Source organism: Erpetoichthys calabaricus, chromosome 8 (assembly GCF_900747795.2).
Source record: "Erpetoichthys calabaricus chromosome 8, fErpCal1.3, whole genome shotgun sequence".
NCBI classification, from domain to species: domain Eukaryota; kingdom Metazoa; phylum Chordata; class Cladistia; order Polypteriformes; family Polypteridae; genus Erpetoichthys; species Erpetoichthys calabaricus.
This window is the reverse complement of record NC_041401.2, coordinates 89,697,951-89,724,345: the sequence shown is the minus strand read 5'-3', so window position 1 is coordinate 89,724,345 and position 26,395 is coordinate 89,697,951. Positions and strand designations below refer to the sequence as shown.

Sequence of the window (26,395 nt, the reverse complement as noted above, 5' to 3'; positions counted from 1 at the left end):
GATTAATCTCTACAAGTAAAACTGTAAGGTTCTACTAGCTGGAGTTATTCTACCATCTTGGTTATTTCTGTAAGGCTTTCTTTTATGTATCACTATTCTGATAGAACAGTGACCCCACAGATTTCATGTTTGGCTAAATGAGGCTAGAATTTTGGTAATGCATCTATGTGCATAAATGAGTCTGTGACAAAGGGTTTCACACAAGACAACCAACTTGGCTTTTCTCTCTCATCCAGAAGGACGCTATAGATTCAGTTTTCATTGGATCCATTTTCTGAAACCTGATTTTTCTTTTTTAGGGCCATTTTTTTTAGGAGCTGAAGCTTATTTGAGCAGTATGTCACATAAGGAAAGAGACAACTTTAATTGTGGTGGCAGTTTATGATAAGACAGATACTCAGGCTCACTTATATACTGAGCTGATTAGGCCAGAGAGGAGTTGAAAAAGGCACAGAGGCTTAGTGGATTGAAACGATATATAGATAGATAGATAGATAGATAGATAGATAGATAGATAGATAGATAGATAGATAGATAGATAGATAGATCTTTATTTATCCCCACTGGGAAATTTGGCTTTTTACGAAGCTCTTTAAATAAATACATAAATAGGTAGTTAAGTAAGTAAATAAATAAATGAATATATACACACCAGAATGACTATAAAGCAAATTAAAAAGAAAAACTTCTGACTTGACCCTCACAGTCACAGTGAGACATTATGCAAATGTATTGCTGTTGATATAAAGGACCCCAGTAGCGTTTCCTGATGACACACTTCTGCTGAATGATTCATTGGCTAAATATCAGAAAGTTTGTGTCAGAGAGAGGACGTGCAGCATTGTTCATAATGACACTCAGTATTGTTATAATTGTCTCCTTCACTACTACCTACAGGGGGTCCAGAGTGCGTCTCATAACTGAGCTTGTCCTTTTAATTAGCTTGTTCAATACAGAATACATCCCCAAATGGAGTGAAAAAGCAACTGTTGGGACTGGTGAGCTATACTTACTAGTCAATCTCTGCACTTGTAGTGTGTAATCTGTCAGCATTCTCAACAATTTGAGTCACCACGCCCTCCACCCCAAATGAGACGGCCACATAGTTGTCAGCAGACCCTTAAAATTGTGGGCCTAATTGCATAATCTCAGTATTGGCACCAGGAGGTGATGAAGGAGGAAACAGTTAAGTGTAGATGAGTGTTTTGGCTGAGGGAAGCCCTCAGACAGCATGTAAGAATCCATAATGACAGTGTCAGGACTGCCTGGCAGCACTGCTGATTGCAATGCCAATTAGTTTGTTTGAGTGTATCTCATTCCCGTTTACTCAGGAAAGCATCCCCCTTGATAAAGTAATCAGTGATATTGACAGGGAATCTGATTCTCTTTAGGAACGTGGGTCCTGCTTATGCCTGAGGCACTGCACCACACAGCTGAGCGGCACATGGAGATCTGAGTGAAAATCCATCCACCCATCAATCCTTTTACTAACCTGCTTATCTTTCCTCACTTTGAAATGTGGTCGCAGATTGAGCGGATTCACCCGAGAGCCATGTAGCTGTGTCGTTGAAATGACCAAACATGTTATAAAACAATCAAAAGAAGCCAAAGGTCTAGGAATGACTGAAACACAGGGAGCATTGTTAGAATGGAGATCCAGCAGACTTCAAGAAGAACTTGAAAATGACATTATCTGAGGGAAGCAGATGGTAGAGGAGCAATCACTGTTTTTATTATTGGGTAATCAGACTCCATTGAGTGTGTATGGCTGAGAAAATCAAGCAATTCTACATAAACATTATACGCGTTGATGGTTTATCAGGTTGTTTGAGAAAGATGAACTCTTTGTGTCTTCCGATTGAGAAATTCACATCCATATCATTTGGAAAGTCCTTTTTTTTGCTTAATTAACGTGTGCCTGAACGGCCAGCTCCAATCTGCAGATACAGTTTGAATAGCTGATCAAGTTCTAGAAACTTGCAGCCTTTCTTTTTGGGACCAGCTTAATTGTGCTTGTCAGTGTTGTGCTGAATCCTGCAGCTGTCTAGCTTTTTTTGCGTTCATCTTCTAAACATGAGAACTAGGGCTGTGCGATGTCTTAAAAGTTCATTTTACAACAGCAACGATATTCGATACTAGCTTGGCATCGTTCACCCATGGAGAGATGCTTGTGGATTACAAATAATTAGCTGCTCTGCCGAGCGTTTTAGTTTGGGACACCACAGTCAGCTTTGTTGTCTCACAGACAGCTGCATCTCAGCACACGTAGCAGCATTCGGTAATGTTATTATGATCATTAAAAGGTGATCCGTTCCAAGATTGTTTTTTGTCTTTTTTTTTAATTGCTACAAATCACAATGCCATATTGGCATGAAACCCTAAAATTAGATCAGCCTCATAAAATGGATTTGAATAAATGTCTGCCAACGAGAAACTAGAATTTGCTAATTACTTTTACTCACTCAAACAAGGTGTCCTCGGTTGTAAATCACAAAAAAAAGCGACTCGGCATGCATTATAGAGAAAAATCGTACGTTGTTGTTTCATCCTAGCTTGTCTGTAGCGCAAATTTTGATTTTCTTTTCAAGCATGCAAATGACATGCCACGAAAAAAGCACATAACGCTGAGTGTTGATTGCTATTGTGAGCTTGCAATGCACAATGTGCATACAGAAGGACAATGGTGCAATTGGCACTGGCTTTTAAAAATGTAAGGCACTGCTTTGACATAATTTATTTTTTATTTTAATTTCAGTTTTATTATCTTGTGCATGCAGTACAATTACATTATTATTTGTCCAAAAGCAGTGCTTGAAGTAGAACCAAATTACTGTCAATACTCTGTTTAGTCAATGTCTTGTTCCTCCTCCCGCTTTGTTATTACTTTTACACGATGGGGCAAAGTGCTCCCTCTTTGAGTTCAGAGGATGTGTATATTAGTATAAGATATTGAAGGGAGGATGGTGTCCACTTCAAGCATTGAGCACTGGCCCACTGCTGGCAAGACCAAATTAACAACACTACACCACCTCATCGGCACCTGAATCTCACTGCATAGGTTATGTAAACTATAACACCACAGGGATAGGCTCTAGCTGCCCTGTGACCCTTCCCATGATGAGCGGGTTAGGAAAATGGGTGGTGAGTGAAAAATCCTATAAGGTTGCTGACAAGTTGCATTAGCCTGCGGATCAGTCACCCACAGTGTGAGTAGATATTCCATTACGCAATTGAGAGGCTTCAGAGGACTCCTTAAAATGGATAAACCAGAAAAAGTCTAAAAAGAATTCCAACTTGTGTGGCCACATTGAGTGATCATCTTAAGGATAGTGAGATACCTAAAAGAGGAGTGTAAAGAGTGAGAAACCATGGACACTCAGAGTCTGCGAGCACCACACTGATTAGGCTGCTTTCCCTCAGCTACACTGCACTCCTGCTAAACTAGCTACACTCAGGAATCTCACGTGCCTTCTGCTACACATATGAGTGCCTGACAGCTTTCTTACGAGGCACACAAGACAAAAAAAAAGTGACGGCTGCAAGTTTGTGGAGCCAGTTGAAGATGTTTTTTTACATCGACAATCGACGATGAACGATAGTATCCACCATCAGCTCAGCCCAAATGAGAGCCCTTTAAAGTGCTCTGTAGTGTCCATGGCCTTTGTACTGTCTTGTCCAGATTGCTCACTGTGTTGACTGTCAAGGATTTTTATGGTACTATAAAACTGCAGTTAAAAAAGGGAGACGTTTGACTCTGTTTGATGATAAGGCTTTGCAGGATCAGGATATATTATCATTTAAATTAAAAGAGCACTGTATAAAATATCCTTTTGGGTAAAACAATCGGGAGATGCCAGAAATGACAGCAGTATCCAAATCGTTCAAGTTACCTCGTCATTTAGTGAATGCCATATGATGTGTCTGTCTGGTCACTCCTTTGGAACTGATACATGACTCCATCGCTGTTCTGTGGAAGGGCAGTGTGTTACTAGTAGTAGCCTGCTTTCATTGTGGAAGACATTATGCTTTTCACAGCTCCAATGTTCTGGATTACTCTTTCTATGGAATCAGAACATTTTCCCCATATATATGCGGAGATTAGGGTGATTGAGTCTGCATGTGTGAATGTACCTCAGTGTAAACTGACACCTGGTCCAGAGCTGTAGAGAGTTCAGTATTGGGGATATATAGTTATATCATCACTCTAATTTAATTCACTATACGTTTTAGGTGTTTTCTATATATTGTGATATTGTGTTGGATTCCAGGTTAAATCATCTGCCCCCTTGTGAGTCATTGTGTTTCTGTGTGTGGCATCCTGGTTGGCACTGCCTTATGTATCATCTAGCGGGGAAATGCTCCACACTCAAGATAAAATGGATTAAGCTGGTAGGTGGACATATAAACATTACATGACATTTTCAAAACCAAAGAATACAATTTCAGCTTCTCTGGGAGCCAGAGAATCTCTCAACAGTATGGCACACAAGGCCAGAGTTATGTCTGGATGGGGCAACAGTTCATTACAGGGCCCACCTCACTTTGACTAGGCCAGTTTCAATTAGCCAGTCATACCCTTCCTTGGGACATGGAAGGAAAACCTGGGTACCTCGAGAAAAGCAACATTGATAACAGGAGAACATGCAGCCTTCACACAGACAGCTACTAGGTAGGAGAAACTCAAGACATCAGATCTATGAAGGGGCAGAGCCAACAACTATACCAGCCTACTCTAGTCCAAGAGACTGTATTAGTTGTCCATGTTTTCCATATACTGTAATTGAGTTTTAGGTTAACTGGTGACCCTACTGTACTCTGTGCCCATGCCAATATTACCACTACTAAAACTGGCCCTCTGTGAGTGACATGGGTGTGTACATGAGCGAGCCCTGCAGTGACTGGCATCCTCTCCAAGTTTGGTGTCTTCCTTAAAGGATTAGTTTGGTATTTTTAAATTGAAGTTTCTTTCTTTGCAAACTTGGTACATATGCATTTGCCATGCTAATTTGTGGTCTAAAGTTAATTTAAATTTTCCAGTGGTGCTACATGCTCCATAGTTTCCATTATAAAACACCAGAGTGGGCAAGAAATTTTTAAAAATGTAAAGAAAACACTTAAACTTAGAGCACAATTTTGTGTATCAATTTCATATCTTCTTATATAATATGCTACCGTGGCTGTTCGTTTGTCTGTCCAGGATTTTAAATCATCTGTAGCTCACAAATTGTTTGACTTATTGACCTGAAATTTGGTACACATATACTACGTGACGTCTACTATCCGCTTTCGGGGAGATGATTGACCTCCAAGGTTATTCCTCTTTTTATTTTTATTTTATTTTATTGTAGAATCAACTCTCTGCAGCAGTCGGCAAGGTGGCCGTGCAGCACTTGTGTACAGGCGCCATTCTCATCCCTACCACCTTCGCTGTCACTTCCCCTAACTCTTCATATCTTAAATCATTCCTGAGCCAGACTGAAAACTTAAGTGCCACATCTTCTATCCGCTTTCGGGGTGATGATTGACTATGAACTATGAATGCTCAAGTCAAGTGTATTCACTGCACGTTATCGCACAGTGCGCCGTTACTGGTATATTATGTTTGTGAAGAAATAACTTCAGCTTGAAAAATACCAAACGTATCCTCTAAGTATCATGAATCTAGACTCTGGTAATTCTGTAATAAGCAGGTTTTGAAAGTGACAACTAAGAGAATATTCCAAATTTATAGCTCCGTTGTGACATATCTCAACACATCCTAAAGATTAGGGTCTTATATTTATTTAGAATATGCTGCATTGGACCAGCTCTGGGCTCTTTGAGATATGTCCCACTACATGGTACAGCAGTTTCCCACCATCACCACTTTGAGACTTGTTTGAGCTCAACAGGCTTCTGACATCCATGCTGCTGTTTTGTTACTACGGCCTCTCTTGTCTTGCAGTTATGTTTGTACCCTTGCTTCCCTCTTAACTGCCTGATCAGAGTTTCAGCCATACTAATTGTACTTGTCTCCTCATCTTCTGACTGCCAAAATGACTCCACTGAATCATTTTCAAATAGGTAGCTCTTATCTGCCTCACCTTCCATATTTTAAGTGTTTTGCCTACACTTACAGCCAGGAATCCATCCATCCCAAGTTAAAGAGTGAGCATCACAACCACCAATGTGAAGAAACGTTGCAGACAGAGGTCGGCCATTACTTATATAGGCTGCAATCATTATAAAATGGTGTACTTGGAGGCTCTGCAGGGTTATTTGTAGGGGCTTGGCTGGTGTTTCAGATCCATGTTGATTCTTTCATTTTTTTCCCCACTTGAAATCAGAGTTCACATGCACATTTTTGAAGCAGGCTGTTCATTTTTTTATTTGAGTGTCGCAGGTGTCTGGTCCCCGTCTTTTGTTTGATTTCTTATGTATTTGCTATTACTTCAGGGATACCATACATTCTGCACAAGAAATGCTCGGATGCAAAGGGGCTAATTGCCTCTTCCTAAGCATTTCTAAAGCCTTGCATGGTGACAGCGTTGCCCGCCGCTGTCATTTACTCAGCAAGTTGGGTAGAGAGTTATTCAGCGTGCGCGAGTGTGCCTGTTAGCAGATGCAACCCAGTGGATCACGTTGACAATTTCATTTGGAAGACGCTATTCTCTCTATCTGTCAACACAAGAAAGGAAAGCAAGGTGGAAAGCTAACAGGCGGTGGATACTGAAATTGCTCCAAATAAAAAAAAAAAATAATAAAAAAGAGGCAACCCAGTGCATTTGTGTGATGTGAGCTTTTTATAAAACTAATCGGCTGACAGGGAGGCAAATTTTGCACTTGAGTAAAATGACAGCTTTTGCGGTGCTTGTGCTGCCACTGGGTGGCAATTCCATTTCCTTTAATGACCCCGGGAGATGAAGCTGGCTTGCTCCCCGGCTGCGTCACACTTAGCTAATTAAGCCACAAAGTGATTTGCCATGGATCGCTTGCTTCTTTGAAAGAATATCTTATCCCCCCCCCCCCCCCCCATCTTATCTCCAACAATTGTGTCATTTTCCATTCTTTGATTCTTGCTAATTCAATTTTCTGCCCCATTTTTAAAAAATGCAGTATGTAAATCACCTGTTTACCAATGTGACAGAAGATGTGCTAGGCCTGCACTTTGTGTCAATGGAAAATAACTTACTCACAATATAAAATCTGCCACAATCAATGCATAAACAAAGTCAGGTTCGCATTTTAAAGCAAGTAGGGTGTAGAGTTGTTTTGTGCTTGGGCCCAAGTGCTGCTAGGATGGGCTCCAGCTCCCTATGACTGAAATCTAAATATGGCAGGTTTGATGGTTTTATGTTTTTCTCATTTTTTAAAACTGAATCAGAGCCATTTGTCTTACTGTCTATATAAATGCCAGAGAGCTGGACGAATCTTGGCTATCAAATGAGAACGCCATCAACAAACACTTGAACATAAATCCAGCATATGCAAATTTAAGAAGAACATCCATCCATCCATCCATTTTCCAACCCGCTGTATCCCAACACAGGGTCACGGAGGTCTGCTGGAGCCAATCCCAGCCAACATAGGGCACAAGGCAGGAACCAATCCCAGGCAGGGTGTCAACCCACCTCAGGACACACAGGAAACCCACGCAGACACGGGGAGAACATGCAAACTCCAAACAGGAAGGACCCGGGAAGCGAACCCAGGTCTCCTAACTGCGAGGCAGCAGCGCTACCACTGCGCCCCCGTGCTGCCCCTTAAGAAGAACATGTTCATAATAAATAAACTGTACACCCCCCCCCCCCGATCACACTGACTTAGCCACCTCCCTCACAGAACCCCCTCCACGTAATTTTTTGCTATATATTGCCTTTGATTCTTTTAAGTCTAAGCATTATCCTCTGATGAAGACCCCCTGGCAGAGGTTGAAAGCTCAGGAATAAAAACTACTTTATGATACGTGATTCATTTTTCTCCCTTTGTGGATCTCCAGCTGCAAATATGCAAACTGTATCACAGACCTTCTCTGCTATTCATATAAATGTCTACGTGTGGAAGTGTGTGTGTCTGTCCAGCCTGGAAGTAAAAGGTGCAGTCGGGGTAAGGGAACAGAAAACTCGCTTAGCTGCTGATAACACAAGCAGGGCCAGCACGTCAGCAAAACGAAACCTCAGAAGAAAGACAAAGACGCTTAGCCACTAACATCGGTAAAAATGTATCCTTTACTTTTCCTCCCGTTGCTAATACACAAGCAATGCGAGTACGTCGCCGAAACAAATCCTCCTAGGAGAGAGATGCCCAGAGTACTTCCTTTCAATTACCTGACATCTCTACACTTCAGTTTTTTTTCCTGACGATTTCAATAATTTCTAGGACCCCGGGCTTTTTACATCATGGGCTTACACAGCTAGTATGTTATAAAAGGTGACTGGCATACCTAAAAAACATACATTATTTTTATTTTTTATTATTATAAATTTTATTTATATTGCACTTTATATTTTAGCAATCCCAAAGTGCCACAGAGTAAAAATAGAATAATAAAATAAAAAAAAGAACAGAAGAGTCTATAAAATACTTTAACAAAATGACTTTCTAAAAAGATGAGTTTTTAGGTTTCGCTTAAAGGCCTCAGTCGACTGTGGGGCTCTCAGGTAATCAGGGAGGGTATTCCACAGCCTCGGCGCCACCGATGAAAACGCCCTGTCACCCATGCTGCTGAGCTTAGTTCTGGGGACTTGAAGAGTGTTAGTGAGTACAGAGCGGAGGGAACATAAGGAGTTATGGGGGGTAAGGAGTTCCTGTAGATAAAGAGGGGCATGTCCATAAATGCACTGATGGGTAAGAAGGGAGACCTTGTACTCTATTCTGAATGAAACAGGGAGCCAGTGAAGGGTTTTCATACATCCATTTGTTGTTGATTGTTTTGCTGCCAGGAAGGGGGTCAAAGCCGCCTGGTCACAGAGATCTCTTACAGGGTTAATTTAGAGTTACCAAGCAACTTAAAGGAATTCTCCACTCAAAAATGAGCTTTTGTATATGAATTTTTAAATATGTTATATGTATGAATAAAATGAATTTTTTAGATGTTACAAGTTGTACTTTGTAGTGGCATGTTTTCATGCTGACAGACAGCCTACAATGTGAAAAATGTCCATTGAAAAAGAAAAAAAAATCACACATTGCTTGTGTCACATAATCCACATATGTTATCCAAAAACGTGCCAAATAAACGCTTTGTTTTTTGCTAAGTTATTTTATTGTAAAATAAGTACTTCAAGGAATTATCAGCATGTACTGTATATAAACATTAAACCCAAAGGACTTTTTGGCAGGACTCTTGACCAATGAATGATGATGAAAGGTGGGTCTTCAAGTCAAAAAGTCCCTCCCATTAGTCAAGAGTCCTCAGGATCACCCAGAAGTTGAAAGGACAAAAGCAAAAGCCTCAAGCAGTGGCGGCTGACAATCAAATTGAAGATTTATTTAAGAAAAGGATAGAATATTTAAACACAAAGGTAAAAGAAAACCAAAAAGTAAACTCATTCAAAATGATTAAACCCTTCCGCCTAAAAAATATAATAATAATTGTTTATATAGCATATTTCTCACTACTTAAAGCGCTCTCCACACTTGGAGGACCCATGACTTGAACCCATGATCTGCTTACTGCAAGGCAGTAGCTCTACCACTGCACCACATGCATTGAATCAATAACTACCCATTAACTAGCAAAAAGTGACCTGAAGTAGCAAGATTAGACTAAGCTGTAATCCAACTACAATAACCATTAACTTAGAAAGCGTATTGAAACCACACAAAGGAACTGAAATACTTAAAACCAGCGCTGTTTTTGGCATGAAACATCCATTTATTGTATGTGTGAAGACTTCTCTAACATAAGCATTAACTTAGCTAACTAATAACATCTGTAAGTTTACACACCTTTCGGCCCACAATAAAAATCCAACATACAATTACAGTTGGAGCCTGATCTGTCGGATTGTTGTAATAACCCGATCTGATACAGCCATATACGAGGGGCATTCAATAATTTATCTACCTCAGTAGGAAAGAAAAGAGTTTTCAAAAAATTTTTGCTTTATTTTTCTATATAGCCCCTTGATAGCTCCATATACTTTATCCACTTTTCCTGCAATGACTTTACCACCTTTGAAAAAAATTCTTCTGTTTTGACCTTCAAACCAGGATGTCACAGCTGCCTTGAAAACCGCTATCCATGGAGAGATTTCTTCAAAACTCGGATCAGGAAATATTTTGAGGGTGCCAGGTCAGGACTGTAGGTTGGATTGGTCATCTGCTGGAAGCCATATTCTTGGATGGCAGCCTGTGATTGACGTGACATGTGAACCAGCGCATTGTCGTGGAGAAGCTTACTTGATTTGCACGAGGACTGTCCTGACATCCTGTCTGTTGGAATGTTAGACTCGCACTGAGCCACAACTATGCTCGAGTAACCTTGAGACATGTCGCAACATGACCACACTTGTTTTAAGATGCTTGTTACTTTCTTTCATACTCGGGTGGGTAGATAAATTATTGAACACCTTATATTTAAATGTTAAATCGGCAACTTCACAACCTCCTGCTTCTCAGGAAAATCTACTGGCTATGAACTAAAGCAGCAAAACCTGAAGTTTACAATCAAATGGCTTCGAGGTGAAAAACAATAAGTCATGATAACAAGGAAAGAATATGTGAATAATGCTTGTGCATGACCTGAACTACACACAGCTAACTACACTACCGCCAGGTGTTTGCTGGTCTGTGCGAGGCAAGCAAACTATTGAAAAACAATCTTCAGTTTTCTACATATATACATGTTCTTTCTACACCAGTATTCTGCAGGAGCATCTTACTGCTGGATTCTTTTCCACAAAACGGAAAGAGCATATTTAGGCTTCCTTAGTGGCTTACTCAAATTTTCTGTGGTCCTCCTCAGTGGTGGGTGAAAATCAAGAGCTAGCGTAATGTTTTGTGACCAATGCATTCCTGACTGTGGAACTTTAAGGGAGCAAATGGAACCAGATTTCTTATACCTCTTCGCTAGTATGTGTTGCATGGAAAAGGTTAATCTGGAAGTGCAAATAGTCAAATTAAAAATAGGCAACCATCAGTCTGCATTTTAATACACCCGATACCTTCAAGCCCCTTCTCTAATCTGAAAAGGTAATTTTGCACATGGTTACACCCAAGGGAACTGAAAACACCAACTGTCCAGCCCCCTCAGCTGGAAACAGGCATGTAGCACACGGCACAAAAACAATTTCACAAACTAAAAAGGCAATATTTTTCTAGATAAGCAATTATATTGAGCATATGATAGAAAATTGGCGAAAAAAATTACTTAGAAGGCAAAGCTGAAGGTTGTTATAAACATTTTAATAATAAGTTTAATTACTGAAGGAAGCTACTTATTTTGCACAACATTTGCCCCACTGGCCCTTAATGCATTAGCTATATTATGGATTAAAACAAAAAAAAAAAAAAACAAAGGAAATGAGAGGGTAATGGTTAAAGCCAAACTCAGAAATAAGTCTCTGGATTGTTTTAATATGTGTTAAGGAATAAAAACTCAGAAAATGAGATCAGTAGAGTTATAAATTAAAAATAGAACATCTAGGCAAAATTCAAGAACAAAGCAACAACTAGACCTCTGAACATTGGAGGAGAAGGTCAGTGCGAAACAGCAAATCGTGAGCAGACTGAAGGCTCGGGGGCACAAAGCAATGTTTGGCCACAGTACTGTTTCAGGGCACACCTTTTCATTTGTTCAGTCTCAAACCTCAAGTAATTGAGGAGTAAATAGTGGCCACATCTGATAAGTAGGACACAGCAGGAAGCCACATCCTTGGGTGAAATGGCCTAACTAGCTAAGCCTGTAGATAATAAGAAAGAGTTGTACTAACGCTAAGACTCAGGACTACACAGGGTCAAAAAAGTCAAAAAAAGTGTTGGATCAGGACAAGGTATTAGCTGCATTGTAAAAACCCTTAAAGAAGTTACAAAAAAACAACTCTTGGATTTTGTAGAATTGCTTTCAGGAAAATTTTGAACAATATCTCCATACCTTCAATTACATTTCAGTAATAAGACGTTTCATAAAGCATGCCAAATCACAATGTTCACAATCTCCTCCTCCATGCATTTTCTTTCCATTTCTTAAATGTTCTTGTGCTGCTCTTTCTGTTTAACAAGTAGTGTGCTGCCCACATGTGTCCTTTTCCACTCGGACATTGTGCCCACTTACTGTTCAGAACATATTTGACATTGTCCTATTGTGTCTTTTTTACATTAGTATTGTTACTTGTGTTTTGATTGTTACTGTTGTTGTTTACATTAACATGTTGCCATTTTTCTGTGTTCACTGCCATAATGTTTGTAGCAACTACCTCTGTTTGTTATAATCTGGAACAGATTTTTAACTTTTCTTGAGTTTGGCTTCACATATTTTCTTGCTTTTTTCTTTCCCGCCCTAAATTGGGAACATGTGAATTCATTTCTTTATTTGGTTTATTGATTCAAAGTTGTTTTGAAAGTTGTACAATTATTTCACGTCTGTATGCAATGCCATTTTCCTTTCCTTTGGGTGTCACCTTGAGTGTAGGTGGTTGCTACCCCTTTTGCTACTTTGTGACAATTGGAAGTCATGTCATCATTGTGATGGTATAAGGATCGGTGTTTTAGACTTTAATTTCATCTAATTTCTCTCCTGATTTTTTAGCCATTCTCTCTTCGAAACCCTAACTTAGAAAAGCATTGTTGCTGGTTACATGGTTGGTTACCTGTGATATCATTATACACTCCCAGTAAAAGATGGTGGCAATGACGCTACTCTTAGTGGTTTGACTGAACTATGAAGTGAAGATCCTTAAAGCAAACAAAGACTTGTGCTTATTAGGGAGAGGCAAAGAGATCAGTGGCAGGGGTTTGGCGTTTGTTTCCTTTTGGATTACTAGCTTTGGAAATCTGTGCTAATCATTTTGGTGGTCTGTGGTAACGTTTTGGTGATCTGTGCTTTTGATCTTTGCATGTGTAGACTTGACAAATGACTATTCTTTTGACTTCTCCCTCATATTCTCCAACAATGAAATATATATAAACTGTAAAAGGTCCTTTTGGACACATGCTGTTCAGAATAAACTTTACAACACTTACATCGTTCTCTCTTTCCTTCTTCTTTATCAGATCTCTACGCTGAGAACATCAACTCCATAAGCCGCAAGGGATCAGAGAGAGCAGCAACGACACAAAATCCAGAGTGGGAAATCCGACTTGTGACAACTGCCCCACCTATCCACTTTCCCAATCACCACCCTTTTATTCACGAGAGCTTGCCAAGAAAAGACTTTGACTCAGAAGATACGGAGACACCACCAGTGGCAATGCATGCCAGTAAACTGGCCCATGAAGAGTCGCTGATCTTTGTTGACTCTGTCTCAAGCACCACGCCTCCTTCAAAACCTGTTATTTCAGCAACATCAACAGGTCCTGCATCAGAAGATGAAAGAGTCCAGATAACCAGAGAGCCCTTTGTGACTTCTGGACAGCTGCCTCTTTTTGACAGTCGTGCCATGTCTACCATAGCGTCCACCAGAAGGAGTGAGCCCACATACTCCACAAGGTCATCTACTGAACCAGAAGAGCCCAACATAGGAAAGAGTTCAAAGCCTGTAAGAGAAACTGTGACTGTGGGAGACACTGATGAAGGGACAACCACCTCAACTATCATCACAACCACCATCATCACAACAGCGCCTTCACATGGTAAGAGCGGGCACGAGCGTAGGAACATACACACTGACAGACAATAAGCATAAAGAGCCACGAGATGTCTACTGGCTGATAGAAAGATCTAAAAGACAGAACAGATTGAAACTTTAATAAAGAGTAGGGAATGGAAATTCATGACAGTTTAATTTATAATAAGAGATGGATCAGAATATTGAGGAGAAGACTACAAAAGAGCAGAGAGCTATAATGATTATTTAATATTAAAATGCAAAACAGATTGGAGTCTTGAGAGGAGACGTTGGGGGGGTCTCTAGTGACACTCCGTGAGATCTGCAAAGATAAGGTGTAGCAAAAGAGGGCCTCGGAATGTGCAAGCAGCCACAGATAAAGGAATTTCGTCCCATTTTCAGTTCTTTCATCTTGGTGACGACCATAGTGTTAGCAAGCCAAGCACGGCTGACCAGAATTCTTTGTCCCCAGCACTTCTTGCATTTGCTTCTTTTCTTGCAAGTAGGATAATCTCATAGAATGCACCCAGGGGCATCCCCGCTAGATGAACATACCACCTCTGCCGAGCTTCTCACCTAATCAAAGGGTGTGAAATAAAGTAATAATAAGGGATTGATGGTGACAGTTGTAATGGCATCAAATCTGAGGCAAGATCAGAAACTAGGTGGTAGCTTCAGGCCTTAACAAAAGTAGGGGCACGTGGAGCCTCTGTTGCGAACATCTATAATGTTACATTGAATATTGAGACAGAGAGAGAATGAGAACTTACAGAGGAGGCTTGAAGCGGGCCTCGAGATAAGTGTAATTGTCAATTTAGGGACCTCAGAGGAACATTTAAGGTTTCTGATACTAGTCCCAGAAGTTCATAATGGTAAGTTAATATTTATAATCAGATTTGTCGATTGAAGTCCCTGAGAAGTGCCTTTTACTATGGCTTTACCTACACACTTTATATACAGTAGTACCTTTCACTATAAGTAGTTGTTCCATTTACACTGCCTTTAGCCATTGTAGAAAAGGTGCTATATAGGCACCTGACCCGGCACAGAAGGACACAGAGGCACGTATAAAACAAGGACTTTTTATTTTTCTTCTTCACCCGTGGGCGCACGTCTTCCCCGTGACCCACAGGCAATACACAGTCCCAAAAGCACTCTTTTCCACACAACAACAATCTTTTCTCCTCTCCCACCACTCCTCCGCAAGCATAGTCCTCCTCCTCCCGACCCTGGCTTTCTGAGTGGTGGTGGCTGACCCTTTTTATAACCCACCCGGAAGCATTCCAGGTGCTTGACCACCTGGTTCTTATTGCACTTCCGGGTGGGGCTGAAGATGCGACCAGCCGGGCTGCAGACTCCATGCAGCTCCCCCCTAGCGGCCCATCCGAGCCCCCAACCAGGCTGTGGAGGACTCCATCTCCCCTGGAGCTATGCGCTAGGCTGGGGGATCACCATCCGCCAGGGAGGCTGCCACCAAGCGTCCCAGGAGAGGTATTGAGCTGCCCATGGTGGCTCCCCTGGAACAGGTGTAGCAGGGGCGTCCCTGCTGGGCATGGGACCCAGCTGTCCTTCACACCATGTTTTTTTAGTTATAGTTCCTGTCACTATACTTTAACTACAACGTATACTTTGCACAGTATTCTGCATATAGTAACTAGTTATTCTTTATATTATGCTTTTGACAATAACTATCTACACTATATAATGTGCTTTTCACTTTAATAATATTGCCTTTCACTATAACGGTAACTACCATATATACTCACGTATAAGTCGGGTCTTGAAACCCGAAAAATCGATCATAAAATCACACCCCGACTTATACGACAAATGCGACACTTATTATTATTATTTTTTTTTACATCTTCTTGTCTCCTCCAATCTCACATCAGTTTCTCAGACACGAATTATGTTGTAGCAACGCAGTTACCAATTTCTATCACTACTTCAACGATGTTTAATTTAAAACCAGCTTCATATTTTTTTCTGATCGAACGCTCCATCGTAAATAAGGGATGCTCTTACGATAAAAGTGTATGAGGGTGTGAGATACAAAAAACACAAATCAGTGCAAACATTGCTTCGGCATAGTTCGGGTATTATTATCGTGTGGTCATGTAGGCACAATAGAGAGGGATAGAGAGTGGTTTGGAGCACGTGCTGACACAGCACATTGCTGCACCCACATAGAAAAAAAAGGCAGTGTGCTCCGTGGTTACTCTCTCGGGTGGGCGTTAGCATATCATAATCTTTTGGACCAATAGCTAGAGTTTTCCGCATTCGACTTATACAACCAACATTATAAAATACCATAAATTATACTGTAAAATTAAGTCCTGACTTATCCACAGGAGAACTTATCCACGAGTATATATGGTATAGTGCTTTTCAATGTGCTTTAACTATACTTTAAGTCTTGGCTTTCACTATACTTTTAAGTAAACTTTATGAAGTATTTTGTACAATTATACATATATTACCTTTCTCTATGCAGTAGACGTTATATGGCACCTTTCTCATACTTCTTTAAATACACTTTATATAGTACTTTTCAATACTGTACATCTTTAACTATAGTGCCTTTCAGAATATGTTTAAGTGTGTATTGTGCTTTTCACCACAATTATAGTAAAAGTTTACAACATTTATTTCCAAAGCTCATTTTCATAAAAAATGGAGCTAAAGATGTCAAAGTTAAAGTTGCAAGGAAAGATGAACAAATGAATGAATAAATAAGATTCCAAAAGTAAGAATAAATCAATACAAACCTAGATAACACAGATATATAAGTAATAAACACAGTAGAATCCTTATTCCTTAATCCACAAAAGCTGCAGGGGTTCCAACGACAAAAGATCACCAAGTAGTTCCTTTTGTTTTTAAACTTTGTCATAGAGTGTCCAGTGGACTGTGTAGGCAGTTTTATTACAACATCACAGGTCGCTGCACAAAACTTTGATCAAGTGGTGAGAGAGAGAGGTTGGGCGCATGCGATGATTACAGTGCATTGCCGCACCCACCACACAGCGAGCCACCCAGATTGAGATCTGCATGCAGCCGTGCAATGGGTGACACCTCAGGACCACACTGAACAGTGTGAATTTTTTTTTACAGTGGCTGGAGTGCCAGTCCTGCCACCAACCTCCAAATTTTCCCTGTAAGTTAGAGGAGCTACTTGCAGGGCTGGATGCAGATTAATGTCATACACAAGACGGAGCAATTACAGGTTAAGGGCCCAACAGAGAAGAGTCACCTCTGGCGTTTATGGGATTTAAACTGCCAACCTTCCAAATGCTGGCAGAGATCACTAGCCTCAGAGCCACCACTCTGCCCCATCAAGTGGTGAGTGGAACAAAAAGCAGACAAAAGTACAGATTGGTAATGATTACACTATGATGGATTGGACCAAAATCCCAAACCCCCATGCTACTGATGAAAGCTTCAGGTCCTGCAACCCTAAGATGGACTGAGTTAGTCTAACAATGTGGTGTTGTTGTAATGAAGTATTTTACAGCATTTTACTTATACTTTATATAGTGAGTTCCACTATGCTTTAACAATGCTTTATAAGTTCTTTATACAGTTCTTCAAATATAATTTATATTATAGTATAGTCTACATACTTCATTATAAACACTTTAGGAATTACATTATATCATAAAGGAAGCATAAAAGATGTACACACACATACTGTCTCAAACCCACCTAATCCAGTCCAGGGTCTGAATACAGGAAGCACTGGGTGCAAGGTGGGAACAGTAGCCCCAGACAGGGCAGTCGTTCAAAGAAGTGGCATCTTATGCACACACCCACACAACCAACTAACATTAGAACTTTTGAAAAATTTTGAAGAGATTAGACCTTTCAGCTTAACAAAGCTAATTCATTCTATTAACCTAGATTGTCTAAAATAATCTTAAATCGAAATCTCTCTATCACACTACTTGGTAATTTATTCCCTATGTCTACGGTTCTTCATGTAAAGAGAAGCTTCCTAACATCTGTGTGATACTGTACTTACCCTTAACAAGTTTTCAAAGGTATTCATGTGTTCTTATTGAGGAATTCATTTTAAAGTGACAACCTTGATGCACTATACTAATTTCCTCCATCATTTAAAAAATTTGAATTGTGTCACCTCTTAATTAATCTCCATTTGCTCAGAATGAAAAGGTTGAACTTGTTCAATCTGTCCCCATAATTCATAACCCCTCTCAGTTCTGGAGTCAAACTAGTTGCTCTTCTTTGGACTTATTTTTTGTAGTATGGAGACCAAAACTAGCCTACTCTATTAGCCTTGTCTTGATGTAGATATTGATAAGTCCACAGTGACTCCCAGGTCTTTCTCATAAGGTGTACTTTTAATTTTCAGATCTCCCATTTTGTATTTAAATCTAAAATTTGCCCACCTGCCAAGTTGTTTTCCCTGCCTAAAGCAAAGTCATCTCTGATGGAGGATCACAGGAATCGTCGGGTAGAAGGGTCCTTTCATCGGATTAGGTGGCCCAGCGCTGTCTCAGCTATGAAATGGCCAATGGGGGAGGCAGCTTGATGGCCAAGGTCTCCAAGACTGTAAACAAATCCAAATCGTATTATGTGATATCATCTACTGTTAAATTCAGCTTTGTACTTGTAATATTTCTATTGCACTATTATACTGTACGGAGGATTACTCGTGTTCTGTTCTGTGCATTACATTGTAATTACCCCTTTTTTGACACCCACTGCACGCCCAGCCTACCTGAAAAGGGGTCTCTCTTTGAATTTACTTTCCCAAGGTTTCTTCCATTTTTTTCCCTTCAAGGGTTTTTTTTTTTAGGTTTTTTTCCTTGTCTTCTTAGAGAGTCAAGGCTGGGGCCGGGGCTGTCAAAAGGCAGGGCCTGTTAAAGCCAATTGCCACAATTCTTGGGTGATTTTGGGCTATACAAAAAATAAATTGTATTGTATTGTATGTAATACTTTACATTTAGTAACATTAAATTTCATCTGCCCAAGTCTGTATGCTGTCCAAGTCACCCTGTAACAATTTCGCTGATTCTACATTATCTGCCATTCCACCTAGTTTGACATCATCTGCAAACTTAACCAACCAGCTGTTTTTTTATATTCCTGTTTGTTTTTGTATATTAAAAGAGTCAAAGTGCTAGCATTGATTCCTGAGAGATATCATTCTTAACATCAAATAATGCATATCTTTGGGGAAGTGGGTGAAAGCCTGGAGTACCTGTAGGAAAGTCATATTAAGAACAAGTAAAATGATGTGCGTGTGGGATTCAAACCTATGATGCCTGAATCTGAGACCAAGCAGTACTTTTCACTGTGCCTCTGTGCTGCATGACAGGAGTAACAACATAAAATTGACTATTATGTGAAAGAAACCTTTCTTAACCCTAGGATGTCAAAATGTAAATTTCATATTAGCACAGACACCAGGCCACTATTTAAGGTGGCTGAAAGGTTATTGACATGGGCACAGAGACAAATTGAACATTATTCAAGAGGGAAGCTTCAAGATGTGGGATGCCATTCAGTCTGTCTTAAGGTGTAGGCCTGGTTTTATGTTCATGTCTGCTGTAATTGCAAAGTGTTGCTTTATATGGAACCCTTTGCCTGCACAGATGTCCTAGATATCCAGAAAACAAAACCCATATTTATATAATGTGGTATCAGATTTTAGGACAAGAGGTTGTGCTTACTTAATGCTATTGTCGGTTTTCCTTTTCAGCTCCCTTGTAGCTCAATTTCACAGGCCTCCAGGGTTACATCGAATCACCGAAATTCACCAGCCTTCTCAGTACTACAACAGCTTGGACTGCGTCAGCGCGGTCACAGTCTACATGGGCTTTGGAGTGGAAATTCAGGTCAGCACATTTCTGTCTCTGGACTCCTAATGTCTTTCATTGATAAGAAAAAGAAAAGATAAATATCAACTTTTTTTTTTGAAAGGCAGCTTGATGAGGATGTGGGGATAAGAAAGGGAGGAATAGCTAGGAATGGGTGCTCAGGGAATGAAACACAGCCTAGCTCCCCATGCAGCTGTACTCTTATTAGGAGAGTCTATTCTTTGTAATTGATGGTGGGCTAATTTATCCATCCATCCATCCATCCATCCAGTTTTATGCATTAGAGGGGCACGCAGCACAGCTGCAACCTAGCCATGCAGCATAGGACACAAGGCAGCAAGGGAGACAGGAAGGAACACCAAATCCAAATAATGTTATCCCAGTCAATAGGACAGCTGAAGCTGAAGCAGTTCAATTTATTTTGGGGTGGCAGAGGCCAGAGTCGCCAAGAGGAAAACTCGTAAATGTAACTGAGGCTCAAGTGTGCATAGGCTTTCCTTCTATAAACCATATTTGGTTCATTGGAGGCCCCAAATTGGCCAGAACTGTTTTTTGCTTTATGCCTGATTGGCAATTGCTTTCTGATGTTCCTGCAAAAGAAAAAGCAGGATTTGAAAATGGACATATGGTTACCGTTTCACTGTTATCCTTTTAGTCTTTCTTTGACATGATTTGGCAGCCATAGGCATTTCTTTTTTTCATCTCAGTATCACTCACTTAATTTCTATAAGGAAGTGAGTGGCTCAGTCCCCTTGCCACTTGTGAGCCCCCTCATGCTCTTCCTGATTGGTTGCTGAAGTGCACAGTTGGGTACATTCAGTCACAGCGTGTGTTGTATATTTATAACTTGCTAACTTCTGTGTGGTTGACTAACTATGCTCATTGATGGCTTTGTGTTGTGTGATCTATTCAGCAATCTGAGTCATATAAAAATTTAAGTTAAAAATAACTTGCTGTTGGAATAATGAAAATATGAACAGATCATTAAAATGCAGCACAGCACAGGCAAACAGAAAATGTGCATTCTGGCCTCTTATGAAATACTGATCTTACACAGCCCTGAAACCTTTAAATAAGGATCCATCTCAGCCTCCATCCAAAGTCTCCCCGGCTTCTTATGATGACGGTTCCATTGTGTTCAGCTTCTCTCTGAGTCAGCAGGACTTTTCCATACTATCAGGTGGAGAACACACAGAAAAAAATGAATGCAATCATGGACAATAAGCTTTCAACACGAGTCTTAGCCTTTCTAAGGTGCTGACCACCCCTGCCAATGACACCCTCATCTCGACTCCAGAATGAAATTAAGTTTAAAAGTTCAAGTAAATCCAACATTCCATTTGGGCTTGTGAGTTTTTTAATAGAAGGAACAGTTTGAGAACCAGTTCAGGAAGAAAAGAACATTAGATAGTGTATTAGAAGCAACACCTCTGGAAAGTGGTGCACTTTAAAAGTATAAACACTGGTGGCATAATGGCTTCTTCTGATGCCTCATAGCATGGGCAACTTGTCATCTGGAGTTGGAATCTCTAACTGTTGAGCTTGGACATTCTCCCTGAGTCTGTTGGAGTTTGTTCATGTTTCCTAATTTCCTACAATGCCCCAAAGACAATCATAAGGAAGGTCTGGAGTGGCCAAGCATGGCTATGTGAATATGATTGTCTGCCATTCCATTCAAGCAGAGCACGTAACCTCCAAATGGACATACGCTAGGAATCAAACTTAGGTCTAGATGTGAGTGGCTGCAACACTAACCACTATTAAGTAACTGCTGTCAGAGGGGTAGGGTAGTGCATATGGAATCAGTTATTTGATTGCTGGGATGGTCATTTCATAGCTCCATATAAACCTATGTTGGAAAGCGGAGTCAGAAAACAGACGAATGTCTTCAACCAACTCATTTTAGTTTTAGTGACCACAAACTAAAACAAGCCTCCATGTGCAGCACTGGACTCCCTTTTCAGTTTTAACTGAGTGTGTACACAGACATACTGTACAAGCGTTTCTTTTACAGAAGGTCATGCTTGTCACAGACTATCAAATGACCTTCGATGCTGGACTATTTGTAGCGTTCTTGAAGAAGTGTGCACCTCCAAGCCAAAGGAGCGACTGGCAAATGTTTTAAGCCAAGAAGAATTCGCAAGCCACATGGGATTTTCCTTAGTGCCTCCTGCTTTGGTAACCACGCAGCAGAGGTCAAAATATTTCTCCTCTGTTTTAATTAGGCAAAGTGTTTGAGACTTAGGGATCCTGCCTCACGTGTCACATAATTAATTGTGCATAGATTAGCTGTCTGCTGCTTTTGTTTGTGTACAAATGCTTTTTAACTCTCTTCCTTGAAATGCCTTAAAGCAACTCTTTATCTAATTAAATGAGAGCTTAGATTTTACCTGAATTAGCTAAAAAGACTAATTGAATGGGAACATAAAGGCCAAAATTGTAATTAATTGCATTTTATGGTGATGATATCCTACCTTTTGAAGCAGATAGGGAGGATGAAAAGGGGGGTATTTGGGTTGAGTAGCATCACATTTATCTGTACTTCATTTTGAATGGGTGACTATGAAAGTCACCTCCAAGTGATGGTCTGCTGCATTGCTGTAAGACTCTTCATGTTTTGTTTATCGAGGCAGGACACAGTCTGATTACAGTGTGTGCATAGACTTCAGAGGAGATGTGATGTGACACATACTATGGAAATTTCTCATTTCCTAGTGTGCTTCAGGGCTCCTCATCTTGATTCATAGGGGGGCACAGAGATCTGCAGGCCTGGATTGTTACTAATCCCTTCATCAAAGACTCATTCCAGATTGGACTTCATTAATAGTCTGACTTCTTTATTTTCATGCTTCTGCACTGAGGCATGAAACTTAGCAGAACTCTGTGTCATGATCTAGCAGGCCACTCATAGTAAAAAGGAGTGATCTTTTTAGTGTGGTCACAAGCTCAATATGTGATTTCTAGATTAGCAGAGATAAGAAAACTTTCCATTTATACCCTGGTCGTCCAGTTTAGGGTGATGGGGATAGTCATTACCAGCACACCCTTACACCCTGTTTGGGACTCATAGGTCTGTCCAATGGGTACTCCTTCTTCCTGAGCAGTCAGCTTCCCACCACGTGGCGATCAGTTGATAGTTTGGCACCTCTCTTTACATGAGTATCCAGAACATATGGCCTCCGATCAGATGACGTGACAACAAAGTCAGTCACTGACCTTTGGTCTCTAAGTACTCTGTTACATGTGCACTTTCCAGCAACTTTGAATTCAAACATGATGCTCATCATGGACAATTAATGACTGGCACACAGATCTAGTAGGAAAGCCATTCCTCTCAATCATACACTCATGTGAGCATTGAAATCTCAACGTAGGACTACAGTGTCAGTGAACAATACTAATGGAGGCACAGAAACCATAATCTCTAAAATGGCTGAACACAATGAAGATATTTGCCATGCAGTATTTTTTTTGTTTTTATTGTGTACTTTCTACACAACTTTTTTGTTACAGTTAGATTTTTTTGTATTATCATTATCACATACTCACAATTTTGTGAGCCATATTACCACCTGCACTGCCATTTTACTGTACTTTCTGATGTTCGTGGCTTTTGTTGTAAGTCCATTGTTGTTTGCAAACTTGTGATTGACATCAATACAGTATGTGAAATCATCATTTGGGGACTATTTAGGATAGTGGCACAATATTTAAACTGTCTTAGTTTTGAAATTTCAAAAATAAACCTTTTTTGTAAGTTTCAGAATATTTTGGTTAAGATCTTTTCTTGGTTAATTTGGTAACTGAATTCTGCTCTGCTCTGTAAACAGTTCTTTTTTTGATCCTGAAAACAGTATTTTTCCAGCTTTGTTAGTCTTTCCTGGTTTCTAAACTATTCCTTTTCTGACTTTGCCTGGCCCTTTCATCCCCCTTTTTGTCTCCTGATCCTTTCCTTTTCAAATTATTTCAGGCATTTTTAAGTCTGTTCCCAATAATTTTTAGAGTTAATGCTGTGTGTAGAACTGAGTCTAGCTACATCTAGCATGTGTGTTTCATCCTCCTGTATGAGGTCTGGCGCCTACCAGTCTACATAGGCTATGTTCCACTTTCCAAGATCCATATTCATTGCCAAAATCAAATATGCCTGGTTTCAACCCAATTGTTCCTGAAACAAGTTGCAGAACCCATAATGTAGCAGCCCTAACAACTGCAACACCTTTGTAGCCCATTTTTGTTATGTTACAGTCAGGTATTTTCCTATGGCTTGTATTTATTCTCTGTTTTAATGTTGTCTTTATTCATTGTGAATTATTATTTTTCATATTTTACTTTATGGCCAGAAGGAGTTGCATTGCGTCTTTGTGGAGGTGGAGAAAGCATATGACAGGGTGCCTCAAGAGGAGCTGTGGTATTGTATGAGGAAGTCAGGAGTGGCAGAGAAGTACGTAAGAGTTGTACAGGATATGTATGAGGGAAGCGTGACAGTGGTGAGGTCTGTGGTAGTAGTGACGGATGCATTCAAGGTGGAGGTGGGATTACATCAGGGATCGGCTCTGAGCCCTTTGTTATTTGCATTGGTGATAGACAGGTTGACAGATAAGATTAGACAGGAGTCCATGTGGACTATGATGTTTGAGGATGACATTGTGATCTGTAGCGATAGTAGTGAGCAGGTTGAGGTGACCCTGGAAAGGTGGAGATATTCTCTAGAGAGGAGAGCAATGAAGGTCAGTAGGAACAAGACTGAATACATGTGTGTAAATGAGAGGGAGGTCAGTGGAATGGTGAGGATGCATGGAGTAGAGTTGGCGAAGGTGGATGAGTTTAAATACTTAGGATCAACAGCACAAAGTAACTGGGATTGTGTAAGAGAGATGAAAAAGAGAGTGCAGGCAGGGGTGGAATGGGTGGAGAAGAGTGTCAGGAGTGATTTGTGACAGATGGTTATCAGCAAGAGTGAAAGGGAAGGTCTACAGGACGGTAGTGAGACCAGCTATGTTATATGGGAACAGAGATGATGGCACTGACCAGAAAGCAGGTGACAGAGCTGGAGGTAGCAGAGTTATGGATGCTAAGATTTGCACTGGGTGTGACAGGGATGGACAGGATTAGAAATGAGTACATTAGAGGGTCAGCTCAAGTTGGACGGTTGGGAGACAAAATCAGAGAGGCAAGATTGCATCGGTTTGGACATGTGCAGAGGAGAGATGATGAGTATATTGGGAGAAGGATGTTACGTTTAGAGCTGCCAGGCAAGTAGAAAAAAGGAAGGCCTAAGAGAAGGTTTATTGATATGATGATAGAGGACATGCAGGTGATGGGTGTAACAGAACAAGATGCAGAGGACAGAAAGATATGGAAGAAGATGATCTTCTGTGGCAACCCCTAATGAGAGCAGCCGAAAGAAGAATTTTTCATATTTTATGTTATTTCTGTCAAATTCACTTCTTATTTGTTATTTGTGTTGTACCTCTTTAAATATGCTGCTATCTTTGGTAGGAGACCCAGGAGACAGGGCCACCCTGATGTCACTGTTGCCTGGTCTCTTCTCTGGCTTTATGTGTTGGCCAAAGAGAAGGGTTCAATAGTGGTTCAATGAATTAGTAAGGATTTTAATTGTAAATATTGCTGTTTCTTTTGGATCTTTTGCTTCTGTCTCTGCATTGTGCTCTTCAAATAGTTTTTTGGAACTTTTTAGCTTTGGATCACCTTTTGGTCAACTCCTTTCTGCTCTTTTGAACATTTTTTGTTGTATTTGCCTGTTTTTTGCCTTCTTTCAAAAACTCATTTCCTATATCAAGATTCTCACTGCCCTTTTGGTTACAAGACTTTTAATGGTTTCTCTTCCTTGTAAAACGTTTTGTGAAATTTTGTACTTTATTGCATTGTTTTAACATTTAAGGCTACTTCCCCACTTATAGGCGTGTCTAGGCTGACGCCTGCAGGTTGCAGCTGGGGGACTAGCTAGCATGAGTGAGCCTCTTCTGGGCTGGCCTGTGAAGGTCTTTTGAAGGCTTCACATCCTGTTCTCACCACTTTTGTGACTCCTTGTTCCAATGCAGTGTAGCAGTTAAGGCTTTTGTCCACCTCTTGAACCCTCAGGTACCACTCGAGACATGAGGTGAAAGTATAATAAATCTTCTTTTTATTATTATACTGTGCACAAAGCACTCCACACACCACACTACTCATATACTCAATAAACTCTTACAATACCAATACCTCCTCGCCCAGACACTTCGCCACCCTACCTCCCAGCTCAGCTCAGTGTTCTGGGCTTCCCTCAGTCCTTTTATACACCCTGACCCGGAAATGGTTCCTGGCCAAACCCACCAGTCCGTTTTCCTTCCGGGTCAGGGCAAACAGTCCTTTTCTTCACCCCGGGAGCACGTCGTTTCTTCGGACACGTGATGCTGACGCACTCCCGGGTTATAGGACATACAAGAGTCCCACTAGCCCCCCTACAGCGACTCCTGGCGGCCCCCAAGGTATCCAGCAGGGCTGTGTCCACAACACTACAAAGTCCATGAGGCCCTGCTGGAACTCGGGGCACTGAATATGCTGTCCGGAGGGCTCCTCCTAGCGGCCTGGGGTGAGGGCCGGACTGGGAAGCCGGCAATCCTCACAGCAGTTAATTATAACGAACTAAGAAATGTTGGTAGAGTTGGTTGAATACACTTTGCAGCCATAGTAACTATTGCATAGCTATAAAGTTTGCAATGAAAACAGTGTTATGAAACACAATGTATCACAGAGGATTATTGTAAGAGAAGAAAGACAAGGAGATGAATTGCAAATCAAACA

General features: G+C 40.6%; 1 protein-coding gene across 1 annotated transcript in view; it reads left to right on the top strand.

The window, feature by feature from the left end:
- sez6b (seizure related 6 homolog b) overlaps positions 1–26,395 on the top strand; it is a 592,309-nt gene that overhangs the window by 283,536 nt on the left and 282,378 nt on the right. The window contains 3 exon segments of the mRNA XM_051930231.1: positions 13,195–13,773; positions 19,474–19,548; positions 19,551–19,609. Of these exon segments, the coding sequence (XP_051786191.1) occupies positions 13,195–13,773; positions 19,474–19,548; positions 19,551–19,609 (713 nt within the window).